General features: G+C 51.8%; 3 protein-coding genes across 3 annotated transcripts; 1 reads left to right on the plus strand and 2 right to left on the minus strand.

Annotated features, from left to right (window-relative positions):
* Positions 1–4369: 4369 nt before the first annotated feature.
* On the plus strand, positions 4370–5820 carry TRIVIDRAFT_229171 (uncharacterized protein; the record flags this gene model as incomplete). Its single annotated transcript, XM_014104697.1, has 1 exon — positions 4370–5820. One exon carries the CDS (start codon positions 4463–4465, stop codon positions 5645–5647), a length of 1185 nt encoding a protein of 394 aa, XP_013960172.1.
* Positions 5821–6014: 194 nt separating this feature from the next.
* On the minus strand, positions 6015–10263 carry TRIVIDRAFT_35415 (uncharacterized protein; the record flags this gene model as incomplete). Its single annotated transcript, XM_014104698.1, has 3 exons — positions 6015–6128; positions 6216–6624; positions 6704–10263. The coding sequence occupies 3 exons, from the start codon at positions 10261–10263 to the stop codon at positions 6015–6017; spliced, it is 4083 nt and encodes a 1360-aa protein (XP_013960173.1).
* Positions 10264–12728: 2465 nt separating this feature from the next.
* TRIVIDRAFT_36050 (uncharacterized protein) lies at positions 12729–14716 on the minus strand (the record flags this gene model as incomplete). The annotated part of the gene is made up of 3 exons (XM_014104699.1): positions 12729–14014; positions 14076–14287; positions 14343–14716. The coding sequence occupies 3 exons, from the start codon at positions 14714–14716 to the stop codon at positions 12729–12731; spliced, it is 1872 nt and encodes a 623-aa protein (XP_013960174.1).
* Positions 14717–15167: the final 451 nt, after the last annotated feature.

Consider the following 15167-nt stretch of genomic DNA (forward strand, 5'->3'; position numbering starts at 1 on the left):
GAAGTCTGGCGATGAGAGCGGTAAAAGAAACAAAGCCCACGAGAGAAGCAAGGCAAAAAAAAACAAGGACCACAAGAGAATGCAAAAGTGGACAGTACGAATCAAGTGCGCCAGGCACAAAACAGTGAAAAAGAAAAAGAGGAAGAGGTTCTAATGGCGCGTGAACAAAATCTTAAAAGCCGGCCAAGTAGAAGAGATGATATTGCCTGACACAGCTACTTTTCGCGAGACAGGGGCAAGAGGCTGTGTGCGTGCAGCAGGTCGGAGGCACGGAGTCGCTGTAATTGACGAAGAATGAAAGCTGCTGGCGGGCAGTCCCTCTTTGAGAATCTGAGGTTATGGGGGGCGGGAGACCACCTAAACCCTGCTTAACAAAGTACCGGAGAGTTCTCTTGTGTCCGGACAAGCCAGGGAGCCGGAAAACGGACGAAACGGCCGTTCTAGATACGCGTATTAAGAGAGGTATAGGCGGTGGAGATGACGTTGGGGCCGAGAAATGAAATGCCAGGCTGGGATCCCGTGCGCTGCCGGATACAAGGCAAGATGCCGTGAGCCAGAAATAGTATTCAATGGCACAGGCAAAATAGACGACAGTATGTCCGGCCAACAATACGGACGGCGGAGACGGCAACGGCGACGGGAAGATGCTCAGCTTCTTATCGAAAGTCTTCCGCAGCCGTGGGCCCTTTTCCCGCAGCCTTACTAACCAGACCCTCTCAGCCGTGGACTCTTTCCGCCGTCTGCTAAAGTATTCCGCAGCGCTGGGACGGTGTCAATTGCGGAGAGAAAAGTTGTTGGCCTAGGTAGATATAAGATGATGAAGCAACGTTGGGCTAGGTGTGAGGTGTCAAAGGGCCGTGGAATCTCCTCCGTATGTCCGTTATTCCGTTCGAGTGTGCGCCCGACGCCAGGGCCTAGCGGTTTCTCGCGCCAGGTACCAGACAATTTATAATACAGCGGTGGATTATACCGAGCTGGTAGGAGGGACGCTGCAGAGTGCGTGTGATCGCGTGCGTGAGTTGGGTTGACCTTGCGCCTTGTGTATTCGTAGCTGCAGGACAGGGCGTGATGTAAGCTTCCAGTGGCTTGTTGGCCTGCAGCAGTCAGGATCAATGCTGTCAATTCCTTTCAGCTCCAGAGACAAAATCAAGGTTCGCGTACTCGGCTATCGCTGCCGTCGTCCCTAGAACGGAGGCCGCGGAGAGAAAAATTCCAAGTAGTAGCTTGGAGCTTAAGCTGGTTGGCCAGCGGCGAACTTGGCAGCGGGGAACAGAATCGACGCCTCGGGGCCTGAATAGAAATAAGAGAGAGAAGGGAAAAGATGCAAGTTTGAGATGAGAAAAGAAAGAGAGAAGAGAAGAAAAAAAAATAAGGTATTGAATACAATGAAGTACTAAATTGGTATGATTTAGGAAGGGAAGGAAGCGGAATTGAGTTTTTCTATCTTCCTCCTTCCTTCTCAGCGCCTCTGCTCGCTTTCGTTCCCGTGGACAGCAGGTACGAGGCCACTATATACATATACCTAGGTAGTCATTCTCGCACGTCCCTGAAGCTCCCACCGGCGAATTGGCTTTCACTAGGCAATACAGTATCACTGCTCTCTGCGGCAGGTACCCAGTACGTCCGAATCGTGTACCTTTGGTCATTGCTCCATACGACCAGTCGTATAATTTTCAATCGCAACTACAGGTGGAGCTGTTTTTGTGGTGCAAGGGTGACTCGACCAAACCTCTTCCAGGCCTTTCTTTTCCTGACTGAGCAAAACAGGAAGAGCGATAAAAGGTCAGCAACAAAGTCTAAAATCCTGTCTTCGTCATGCTCATTTCTCCTGGCTGGCGCTTTCTGACGTATCGTGCTCAACTCACCCGAGAAATTATCAGCGAGCTTCGAAAAGTCCCGAGCCCAGCAGGGGGACACAGGATTGGCGAAACCCAAGACGTGGCAGTGCGCAGCGGCTGAAGGCTAGGCTACAACACTGATGACTCAGGCGTGATTTAAACGGCATCCATTTCAGGAGAAATACGGTTTAGATGCGGCCGTGCTAGTGTTAGACGGGCAATACAGCGGCTTTGCTACGTTTGATATTGGCCAGGCCGCGTATCGATGGAGCTTCGTCTTCTGTCTGCTGGGCGGTACCGTGCGAATCAAATCAATGGCGTTACGCGGAATACGTGGCTTTGTCAGTACCATTTCCATTTCTAGAAAATGGCCTTCCAAAGGGGAACCAAAAGGGAAGGCTCTCATTTCCAACAAGGCCTCCAATTAACCCTATTGCGGAATGCTTGGCCGTCATACTCTGCTTGTGCTCGGCGACGCTGTGCTCATCTCGTTTACGGGCATGATGATTGAAAACCACATCGGAATCTTCAGGAGCCGGATCGGATCCGAAACCCCCAAAAAGACTGCGATTAAGCCCGGCGCTGGGCCGCAGCCTTGTCCAGCCGAAATCTTGGCCTGGCGTGTGACCGAGTGACTCTTGTCCCAGCGCTCGTTTTCATCGTTTGCAGAATTTGCACAATTGGTGACATCGGCCGAGATCAGCGCGGGATGACTCTGCGATGCTTTGGCGCCGGTCGAGCCTTGGAGGCGATTCCGATTGGCCTCTTTAGTCCTCTCCAACTCTCGTCCTGTCCGGCTTGACGTCGCATTGGCAGCAAATCGCCCGCGCCCTCTTCTGTGACCCCTCCATGGACGCCTCTCAGAAAGCGGCGTCGCGCCGGCGCTCCTCCAGGAAGCACGCCAACGACCTCGAATCACAGACCCATGAGGTTAGAGCTGCTTGTGGGCGCGCGGCTGCTTGTCTCCCATTGACTCGTCCCGGGGTTCGGGTCCTTGCCGTCGTCCGAGAGTCGGATAAACCCACACGAATCCGCTTCGCAAGTCCGCACCCCGGTCCCCAGGGCCTGCGGAGGGCTGGATCAATCACCAGACTGGGCTAATGCGTTAGTTTTTGCACAACCTCCAGCTCATCCGGGCCAGACATGGCGCACGGAGTTGGGCGTCCATTCGATGTGCTGCTTCTACAAGTAGCTCTGGCACCACCGATACATCATGTGCAGCCCTTTGTACATGGAGTGTGGTGAGGTGTTGCTCCATTTGGGCTTTGTCGACGCACAAACGCCCGGAACCATGAACTGCCGCAGCACAAGCTAGAATCGTGGCCGAGCACATGCCAATATTACCAGCATTATTGCAGGCTTGGCCTGGTATTTGGCACTGATGCGAGTAACCCGATGACGTCTGTGACAGCTCGAGATACGGCAGCGGCCCCGATAGGAACTCTGCAGCCGAAATTGGCTGGCCTTTTTTTAGTTCTCCAAGTGCGGCATGATGCAAACGATACGGCTCGAGTATTCTGGAACATTCAGACGACATTCCGATCCGCTTTAGAATCTTGATATTGAATCAACTCCGTGCTTGAGCCATCGCTTACCTATTTTTTCCCTCTTGGGCATCGCGGCGGAGTTTCAAAGCTTGAACACATACGCACTTCAACCGCTTTGGCGAGATGTATATCAGATCCGAACCTGCAACGTAATTTTGGTGCCTGTTAGGCACGTTCGAATCCATAACGGTAGCTTTGGATACCTGACAGGCATCTATTCATTGCGCCTAGTGAAGTTTCAGATTCCGTTTCGAACCCCCTCTTCAAAATTGACAAACGGCAATTCAGGCTTCAATTCTGGAGCCTATTTTCCCAAGCACACACCGAATGTCGAAGCAGATGATCCACAGAAAATCAACCTCCTATTATAGGCAGAGTGTGCGGTGAGTACAGAAGCGAGAACTTTAACATGGATGCAGAGCGCCCGGTAATGCAACTCCCTACCGAAGCGTTGTTCTTCTACCAGGTTTCTCGATGACCTCAGTTTAAGCTTAACATGCCGTTGCGGTTCATCCCCTATTACTATAAGCAAGCCCCCGGTGGCTTCAGCGGCACGTAATCTAGCTGAATGCTACTGACTGTGACAGCCAACGTTGCTTTGACTAACAGCTGCATACGCGTGGCTTGTACCGCCCCCTTTGCGCCCTTCGCAGCAGTCCGCCAAGCCTAATCCAAGATTTTCAAAGCCACCACACGCCGGTAGCCTCGACTTTTCTGGTTCCAGACCTTTATGCTGCAGCTGAAGCTGAAAAGGATGGAGAGAAGAACCAGAAGAAGAAGAACAGGTGGCATTTTGGAAGCTCGTCCTTCTGTGAAACCCCACTTCAAGTGAACCAGAGGCTGCATCCTCACAAATAAGCTTCATTCAGCCTCAGCCTCAGCCGTAGAGAAACCCAAGCTAACAACATAACGTGAACCAGAGGTCGTTTTTTATCTCTCGCTCCATTTGCATCTCCAGCCATGGACATGATTTCCTCGATCAGAGGCCAAAAGTTCAAAGTGAAGCCCCGGTGATTTCCATATACTCATCAGCCTTATATCGAGCAGCGGCAACAACTATTGTTGCTAGTGTACACAATGGCCACAACATCGCGAGCCTGGACATTCTCCCAGCGCGGCTCCCCTTCAGATGTCCTATCCCTCTCGACATCTCGACCTATACCTACTTTTCCCCCCGAAGCCGCTCGCCCGGAGGAATGGATCCTCGTCAAAGTGGCCTTTGCAGGACTCAACGTCGGCGCCATCTTCCAAATGACTCTCATCCCTGCTTTCCTGCGCAACAAGACATGCATCCCGGAAATGGACCTATCCGGAGTCGTCCAGGACGTCTGGCATCCTCATGCCAACATTGGCGATGGCGATGAGGCCAGAAGTGCCACTACAAGTGCTGGTCCTGTGAGTTCTGACAGCACCGAGAACAGCACCCAGACTCGCTTCCGTAAAGGTGACAAGGTTATGGCCATGCTATCGGCCAGCCACGCCCTCCCAACGGGCACTGGTGCCCTGGCCGAATATGTCGCCATCCCGGCCAGCTTCGCCGTCCATAAACCCACCTCGGCCCCCTTCGCCGACGCAGCCGGCTGCCTTCTCACCGGCATGACAGCTCATCAGCAGGTTGTCGAGTCCGGCGCCAAGCCCGGCGACCGCGTCCTCGTCAACGCTGCCAGCGGCGGCATCGGTACGTTGGTTGTCCAGATGGCTCGTCAGGTCGTCGGTCCCGATGGCGTGGTAATTGGCATCTGCAGTGGCCGAAATGCCCGGCTAGTCGAAAGCCTCGGAGCCGACGAGGTCATCGACTACACCCAGCACGACAACCTCCCGGCCTACCTCGCATCTCGCTTCCGCTCCAAACCCTTCAACGCCATCATTGACACGCTGGGCCACCAGTCCCTTTACGTGCACTCCCCTGCCTACCTCGTTCCCTCGGGCACGTACTCATCCGTCGGCATCAAACCCCCTGACTTCTCCGTCCCCAACTTCCTGCGCGCCGTCTGGCAGATGAAGCTCAACGAATGGTGGCCCGTCAGCCGCTGGCTCGGCGGCATAGGCCGTCTCTGGCGGGGCGTCTCGATGATGGAGCCCACACTCGAGGACCGCCAGCGCATCGCCGACATGCTGGGCGCGGGCCAGATCCGCGTCGTCAGAGACAGCATCTGGCGTTTCGAGGATGCCAAGGAGGCATACGCTAAGCTGGGCGCCCTGCATGCGAGCGGCAAGGTCTTGGTGCGAGTGGATGAGACAGTGGGCGATGATGAGTGCTAAGACGTTGTCTCGCTGCTTCGTGTTCGTGTTCGTGTGTGGGTTCGATGGGCTACCAGCCGTTTCATCCAAAGCGAGGTCCTCCATATCTGGTACAACTTCGTAAAGACTCCTCACCGCTCCTGTTTTTTGTACGCTAATGTCAAATCTGATTCTCAATTCTCAATCGTAATTATAAAAGTAAAATGACTATTCTACTAGAGCTAGTAACCAATTTAATCATGCTGTCATGTCTCATGTCGTACCAAACCCCCCCCCCCCCCTCAACAAACCAAACCCTGAACCCGCTATGCCAAGAGTTCCAATATGCTTTATACCAACATCATCAAATAACAAGATAGTAAAAAATCCGTCCTCCTTTGAGAGGCATTCACTCTCTCTCTCTTCTCGTATCAACCTCTTCAAGCGGATATTCCCTCTCTTCCGTCAACGGAGTAAAGCCCGGCGGCCGATAATCGTCGTGGCTCACCCTCAGCGACCTCCTCTGTCCCAAATCGTGAAAGCTCCTCCTCGAAACTGCGCTCACCGGCTGGGGACTCTGGCTTCTATCGTGATCCGCCAGCAGCGTGACACCTTCTTCCCTCTGGTCAGTTTGCAATCCCATCTCTTCCAGCTCAATGCCCTGTGTATCTCCCGCTTCTAGATCTCCACCTCCATCTGCGGCGTATTTCTTCAATATTTCCTTGGAGTTGGCATCCTTCTCTATCCGCTGCATCAAATCTTGGTCCGTTGGCCAGTATACCCGACGGACCGCCTGCACGACCAACTCCATGATAATAGGGGTGACCAATCCGAGGACCAGCGACGTCCACCAAGAGAGCCGAGGCCCGAAATTGTGGATGAACTCGTCTCTCACTATTATTGGACCGACGGTTCTTTGGTATATTGTGGACAGAATCAGGTTCCATAGGAACCATCCGGTGATTTCTACAGCAAGGCCAAGAAGTGGAATCAGTGTCTTGCTGTGAAACTCCAAAAGCCTAAAGAGTCGCTCAAGTCAGTCTCAAATCCCTTGAACATGTTCCAATGTTGAGGAAAGAGAGGGCGTATATCACTTACAGCAGCTTCACATTGATGAAAATAACGCCAACACTGAAGCATATAGTTCCCATCGCATAGAGCCCATTATCCTCCGTAAACAGAATGCTTTGAAACGCCTCCAGCATGAAGTAGAACGTAACAACGCTTTCCGCAACAGCCATAGCCATCCATCCCATATACTGCAGCAGGTTAAACCCCTTTCTCTGCTGTCCAAAGGTATACAGTTCCGGCACAGACAGCAGCGTCGCCGGCTGCAAGTCCCTATCAAAAATGCCCAACAGAACAACCGGTAGCGAAGTAAACGCTCCGTTGAAGAGCGTGAGACTCCACGACTCGTAGAGAGAGGTGCCCGTATAGCCGTTGAACCGCTGGAATTGCGCTTGTATAAGGAAAAAGAAAGTCTCTTTCCAAAACGTAGCCAAGACATACTTGCCCGTCCGGATGTAGTTCCATCGACCATGTACAAACAGCAATTTCTGAAGGAATCGAAATTGGGCAATCGAATAATCGGCTATTCTCGCTGCCTGCAGGCCTTCGCGGCCAGAGATGCCAATGCCCACGTGTGAGGCTTGAATCATGCCAATGTCGTTGGCACCGTCACCAATGGCCAGAGTCATGCTCTTGGGGACAAACTTCCTTATGGATTTGACCAAGTTGGCTTTCTGTGAGGGAGATGCCCTGCAGCAGATGACCGAGTCGACTCGTACGATTAGGTCGTAAAACAAGGCGGCAAGGTCTTCATCAGCATCAATCACGGCCAAGGTTTGTCCATCGACCACCACAACCGAGTGAGGCACCATCCCTCGCCCAACTTCAGTGAGCGTTGTCATCAGGGCGTCTTGCAGTTTGCCCTTGGAGGAATCCAAGATGTAAATCTCCGAAAACGGCTTGCACACTCGTGCCGAGTGCCCAATGTTAATGGCAGTTTCTCTCTTGTCACCAGTGAGCATCCACACTTTGATATTTGCACGCCTAAGCTTGTCAATTGTTTCCGGAACTCCCTCTTGGAGCTTGTCTTCTATAGCTGTGGCGCCTGCAAGCTCGAACCCTTGTTCGATTTGCTCGCCAGCTATTTCGATGCGCTCTTGGCGGTCAACCAGGCTCGTTTCGGCCTCCCTATATGAATCTTTCCATTGCACATAGGTGTCTTCATCGATGTAGCGATATGCGTACATTAGAGTCCGTAGTCCCTCGGCAGCAAAGTCGTCGACATGTTGGAAGCACTTTTCAAAAATCGCTGCCTCATCTGCAGCCACCAATTCGTCTATTCTGTCATCGTCATCGCCAGCATAATCCCTGTGGTCCCAAGATGGCATACGACCCAGGCTTTGTCTAGGACTCCGCAGAATGTCGGTCGAAGGTCGAGGAGTCACAATCTCTTCTGTGTTCCTCCTATGAAGCCACGAAGCCATTTCTTCGGCCTGTGATAGCCGGTTAAGATCTGTGGAGCGCCTAACAATGTTGGTTCTCAACCCTTCAAGTCCAGCGGTTGATCCGCTTCGTGCCAAGCCAAAGCTATTCCGAGTCGAATTCTTTCTGCTAATCTGAGTGCTCATGCGTTTGATTGCTTTGTCCTGCTCGAATGTCTTTCTCACGCTCGCTCTACGAGTGACATCTTTTGCCTTCTGCGCAGCTACTTGACGAAGCCTAAGACGGGACATGACGATATTGTCTGCGCCTTTACAAAAGACGCAGATCCGGCTGTCAGGCATTCTAACGATGATAGTCATTCGCTTCCTTTTGCTACTGAACTCGATCACGTCCAGCACTTGGTAAGTTTCTGTTTGCAGCACGCCATGTGCATCTTGCATCTGCAATTTGATAGACTGAGCCGGTCGGTCGATGAGTATATATCCCAGATCCCGTGCTGCCTCAACCAGGGCCAGTTCATCAGGAGATGCGGCCTGATATTCGATTTCTCCGCTTTCATTGGTCTCTGGCAAGCAGGTATGACAAAGGGCGATGCAAAGCAAAAATTGTTTAGCTTTCTGAGAAAAGGGGGTATTTGGTCGACGGCGAATATAATCAAGCAGCTCTTCGGTTCTCATGTCCGGAGCAGCATTCATTGACATGGGTTGCTTTCCCTTTTTCAATTTAGCCACCTCGTCCTCTGGAATATCCATGTCATGGAGACAGACGACACCAGCAACGCTCAACTTCCGAAAGCGCATCAAGTTCTCCGTCAACGTCCCCGTCTTGTCCGAAAACACATAGCTAACCTGCCCAAGATTCTCCAAAATGGTCGTAGTGTTGGCCACCATGGGGGTGTCCGTGACTGGGTCGTACATGTCCACGTCTTGCAGTAAGAAGAGCTGTCCGATCTTGACAATCTCCAAGCTGATGTATAGTGACAGTGGAATCAACGTGTTGAACATGATCAGGAATCCGAAGAAAATCTGCTTGAACGGCACGCTTGCGTCATAGACGCCGCTCTGGACAAGATAGAAGGACTTGTCCTCTGTTCCATTTTCCCACGTGAAGTATCCAATGGTAAACCCGATTGCCAGGGAGAGGACGATTGTAATTTGGAAAAGCACCATCTTGTTAATTGTCGACTGCATGGCCGGCTTTTTGGCATGGACGTTTTTATTGGCATTCATTCGAATCTTGCACTCCTCGCCTGAATTGATCACAAGTCCAATCGCCATTGTGGTATTTCGCAACGTAGAGCCTCGATAGACGACATTGTTCATCGATAGAGGTACGGTTTCGCCTCCATCAACAGTGACTCTTCCGACATAGCTGTATAAATCGAGATTGGGATCCTCGGATACCACTGTAGCCTGAGTCGACCGAAGCCCCTCTACCGTGCCGCACCTCTCCGCAAGGAGAGGACAGGCCTGCTTGGCTTTGAGGTTTGTTTCGCCATCTAGCGCCATCGTTTCGATGTATGCAACGCCGTTTGGTCCCGTGGCATGAAGCATAACAATGTCTGCAGGCACCGATTCGTCGCGGCGGAGGCGCACTACATCTCCAACTTGCACATGCTGCCATTGCACATTCATCCAATCGTTCGTCTCGTCCAATCTAGCGAGGGCTCCCTCTTCAATGTCTTGTAGTATAACGTCCTCTTCATCCGCTCCGAGTCTTTTCTTACTGCCCTTTCGTTTTCTCCTCATTGCATTTCTCCACCCCGACATTCGTGGCCTCTCTCTCCCCTTTCTCACACCGTGTGTCAAAACCCAGGTCATGCTGCGATTCTCCGCCTTATCGAGCTGGTATCGCCTGTAGTCATCGTATCCTTCCTTGGCCATGCTAAAGGCTACGAAGCCAGCGAGCGGAGCGATGGTCGTGTACCTCCCAACCGTGCTCAGACCAGGAATTACCTGAAGAATACCCATGATAAGGAGATAGAAGTTTCCGAGCTTACTGAACTGAAAAACAAGCTGCTTCGGGACAAAGTCGTAGACTGTGTATCGACTGGAACGAATGAAATTGCTTATATAGGGTTTGCTGCTGCGTTCGTCTATCAGACCGCCGGGATCAACGCCCGTAGGATTGAGAGGGATATGACGTCCATCTTTGGAAGGCTGGAGTGGCTTTCGCCGAAGAATAGTCTCCAAGAAAAACTTCTGCATGGAAGCTCCAGCATGATCTTTCCATTCAGAGCTAAGCATCCCATGCTTCTTTTTTGCCTTGGCCTTGGGGACTCTGCTTCGCCCGAATTCCTTGATAACGGTGGATGGGGATGGCTTGACGGGCGTCGGTTCGGTGAACAGAAGCCCATCTCTCGGTGACGTTCCATGGGCCATTCTCCCTTCAGGCGGCGAGTGGAAATGCTCGCTGAATTGTGGTCTCGGTATCGGTTCTGCCAATGACCTCCCTGGCGTCTGCGACAGAGGGCCTGGGGCTATAGGGTCCGTCTGAGAGCGTCTAGGACCAGCAACTCTACGCGCAGTGTTCTCATCGAGCAGCAAAGCATCAGAGTCAGTGCCATCTCGACCTGTCTCCTGGACCAGAGTCTCTTGCTCCGTGTCGTCTGCGTGGCTGTGCTCGTCCGGCAGAAGCGGCTGGTGCCGAGGAAGAGGCATCGTGATGACGTCTAGTGCTGACGGCTGTCAAAGCATTGGCCCCGAAGAGTTTCAACATGGAAACAGGGAGCGTGCCATATCAATAGAGATGCCAAATAATATATCCAGATGCAGTGGTAATGAGCCACAGCAAAAGATGAAGGATGCTGGATTTGGCGATGCAGATGGGCACAAGACTCAACCTCAACCTGGCAGGACGTCACGCCTGATACCCGGAGGCTTGCGCTTGTGCTTGGTGTCCGGCACATGCAAAGCACAGCAGCGCTTCATCCTCTGCCGGCGTGCCCTGCATCCTGATTCGGCCTCTGAAACGAGCCATACTTTATATGACGCACCCGCATTACGAGGCCCAACGAGGCTTTGCCTCACCACAGCCTCTGAGCTGCTGCTTAGCCTGATCTCACATCTCCAACGCCCCACCTCGAAACTGCCCGAGAGAGCTAAGTAGAGCGCCATCAATCAGATGCCCTATCCGAAGCAAAGTTAAAAATATATTGAATGGATGTCACCTCCAGCGATCAGATGTCGATTGGGGCCCCTCCACTCTAGCCGAGTTTAAGTTGGGGATGGAAATGATCCGTCTCCAAGGTATGTAGTTGGTTGTAAATCAGTACAGTAGTTACCGACTTGCTTTGACGTCTGTGGAATTTCTCTGGAAACACATCGCTCGATAGAAGGATGGAAACAGTGTCCAATGGTAATATTAATGTCGCACATACTTTGGCCCTCAGCCACTAATCCGCAATCCCATACATCCAGCAGTGCTCGTACACGATGGCGGCGGAGCGCGAGGCTCTGTGCTTGAGTAACCCACGAGATCACCAAAGGACATTACGAAGTACACGAGCCCAAGGCTGTGTTTACATGTACGCCACTTATTCCGCACAACAGATAATAATAGCATCTTTGTAAAGCAGATGCAGTGATTGGCTGTATTTATACCAGGCAGTGTTGTGTATGTGTAATTCTTCTCCAAGCTACAAGACAAAATCAAAGTGGCGACCTCACCAATAGCAACAGCATATACTCAAGGTTCTAAACACACAAAGGCCAGCGCGAGAGGTTGAACGTCAAAAAAGTACTATTGCAAGGCTCACGGTTGGCAATCACGAGATGCCATATTCCTAGTAACTCTAAAGTTACCCAATAGTTCAAAGTGCGATGCTTTCGCCATCGCCATCGCCAGCCACGTTGAGGAGCTATTTACCTCCTCGCTTCCCTCACACTCCCCGCACCACTATACTTTTAAACAAGTCTCCCACCTCTTACACTATATATCCCTTTGACCTCTCGGTTTTTCCATTAAAAATCCAAGAAAACAAAAAAAAATAAACAAAAAACAACTGACTGGGTCACCGCCTCCGGGGCTGCAAACCAATTGAAGGCATCGAAACACACAAAAAAGATAACTCCCCTAACTAATGATATGCGCCAAAAGAAAATTAGGCTCCTTAGGATGCGAAATAGATGTGCATTCCCCCGAGCAATTACGCGTCAGGTGGCCAAAGAAAAGGCGGAAGGCAGTAAATAAAGAAGAAAAAGAAGAAAGAAGCAGATAATGGAGTGGATGGATGAGATACATCCAGCGACTAAGATCACCAAGCAAAGAGATAAATGCGCGGGCGGTAGATAAAAAAAATATGGCTGAGCAAAATCTCCACGCGCAGAAATAACTCGTACGATCGCTGTACCGGACATGCATGACCGATGTTAAAGAATGATACCGTCATGCAGATTCGTCATGGCCGCATTTTGTGATGGCAGGTGGGTAGGTCAAGCCAAACGTATTATACCGCCGGTGGCAGCTAACAAAAAAAAAGATGGGCGAACAAAAGTTGTGTGGTGAGATGAGCTCCAAGATGTCTTGCAGAAAAGATATCATGTACTTTCCCCATGGTATAAGATTACCGTAGAACGCCCTTTCGCTGATATGATGATTCCAAACAACACCCAGGGCAATGAAGGGCCAAAAGCAGCACGCAGCTAGAAATGTCACCAAATCATTCTTCCAATTACCGATGCATCGTCTCAGGCGATAGACTGGATGGATCAACGGCGTCAAAATGAACCAGCTGATCCATGTCAATATCTGCCTGTGAGTGCTGAACATAGCTCCCAGGCGAATGCTCGTGCAATGGCATGTTAATGGAATGTTTGGAGTACATCTCGTTCAAGCTAACGCCATCATCCGACACAGCGCATGAGCCATCTTGGCCCATGTACATTTCGGAGGAACCAGGGCGGCCCATCATGGACATGGGAGGGGATTGCTCGACAATTGAAGGCTCAGTAGGGCCATTGAAGGGCAGGGGAGAAATGGCTGTGGGCATGTTGGCTTCAGCAGTGACCATGGGCGACAAAAAAGCGTTACCATAGGGGGTGCTGTAATTCGAGGGAGCCAAGGGGCCAGTCTCTTGTCCAGGAGGGAAAAAGCCAGGGCTCGGGGGGAACTCGGATGGCGAAGCAGTCGTCGCCGACATTGGATATTGCCGCATGTCCAAACCAAAGCCTGCCTGTGTGTCAATCCTCAAATTGTGCGCCACATTGGGCTGCTGTGGCACCGGCGCATAAATGTTTGGATTGTGCTGAGCAGCCATATCACCAGGAGGCTGGATGTAGAAGGATGGCATAGGCTGGTTCTGGAACATGGCAAAATCAATGGGGCCAGGAACAGAGCGACTACGCTGTCGCTTGTGGCCCTGAGGCCGCATATTGGCAGCAGAGTGCATATTGGCCATTCCCCACTGTTGCTGAGCCATGGCCATCGGCGGTGCACCAAAGCTGGGCTGCGATGAGGGTCGAGCTGTGGGAGACACCGGCGCCGAGGCAGAGATTGCATGAGGGTCTGCATATGCGTGAACCTGTCGAATGCTGTGGGGGTTGTGGCGGTTCATGAAAGACTCCAAAGAGACCAGCTTGGCCAACTGGTTGGCCAGTACCTTGGGGTTACCCCCAAGATGATGAAGCAAGCACTGGGAGGCCTGTTGATCCTCAGTGAAGTCACTAACATAGTCAAAGCCTGTAGTCGACGAGGTTGCATCCATCATGAAGTAGGGTGGCTGGTTGAGCTCAATGAAAATACCGGCCAATTTGTTCATGTCATTGTCTGCGTTCTCCAGCCAAATGTTCTTGATGTGAGAGAAAGGATATTCGATCTTGTACCCAGCCTGCTCGTTATTAATGTAGTAGGTCATGGTACATTTATCCGGCGAATAAAAGATAATGAGATCCATGGTGTTTTGTCCAACTCGCGTCCATTTGCCGATGCTGAGGGAGCGACAAGTAAGATGGTGAATCACTGGAAACATGGTTAGTACGTTGAGCCCCAAATAGACGAGGAAAACTCATGGCAGACGTACAAACTTTGCCCTGCGCGCTCTGGTCGCCACCAAAGAGCATGTTGCCGCCACCAAAAGGGAGGAGGCCAGTGCGGCCCATATAGCTGCCAGCAAACCCTTTACCGGATTCCATGGCCTGCATCGCGAGATATTGTCGCATCGACTCGGGAATCGAATCAATGTCTTCACCGGTTTCGAGGCTCTTCTTGGCCAGCATCTTGATCTTGGCTCGCCTATAGAAATGTCAGCCCCTGAAGCCCCATTCCGATCCCATGGAGTCATGAATACCTGTTTTGGAACCAAATCTGCACAGAGCGCTCCGTCATATTAATCTCCTCGGCTATTCTGTCACGAACGCTAGCCGTGGGAGTCGGGTTTTTGTTGAACTCCATTTCGAGAGTTGTCAATTGGTCCTGTGTGGCCCTTTGTCTCTTTTGGTTCTTCTGCTGCTGCGTGAGAGTGCTTTTGCGCGGTGGGCGCCGAGAGGCATTAGCCTGGCCATTGGCGCTGGTAGGGGAAGGAAGGGGCCTGGAGGCAGATCCAGGAGTGCCATCTGAGGAACCTGTCGCGGAGTGATGAATGGCAGATCCAGTTGGGCTGGGAGCGGTTGGTGTAACCACCGTGGCCGTCAAAGCCAGCGGCTGCTCAATCTCCGTGGCCATGACGATGAGTACGCGTCAAAGTCGTATATCGCCCGTAGCCGATGGTCGATGGCGTGTTCGAGTTGTTTTGCTTTGGACAGATGGTTGCTGCCAATGAGACTAGGCGCACTAACGCGGTTGCCAAACCCTCTCGATGGGATCAGGGCTGAGGAGCGTTTGGGGGTTCAAAAGGAATGAGGTGAGAAAGCGGCGGCGATGGGCGCTCGAGGGGATCGTATACAAGTATGGTTGGTGTTGATGCTACAAGTAGGCAAGGACAGGGAGTATAACCAAAAAAGAAAACGGCGTCGAGTTCCAGAAAGAAAGAATGTGGTCTGGGACCCTTGCAAGGAACAAAGGCGATGGTTGAATGGAAATAGCGGAGTCTACCCAGCAACGATTGACAGGCCTTGGATATGAAGCCGAAAGAATGGAATGGTCCCGGAAAGAGTGACGGGAACCGAAATGGCCG

This window comes from Trichoderma virens (assembly GCF_000170995.1).
Source record: "Trichoderma virens Gv29-8 chromosome Unknown TRIVIscaffold_2, whole genome shotgun sequence".
NCBI classification, from domain to species: Eukaryota; Fungi; Ascomycota; class Sordariomycetes; order Hypocreales; family Hypocreaceae; genus Trichoderma; species Trichoderma virens.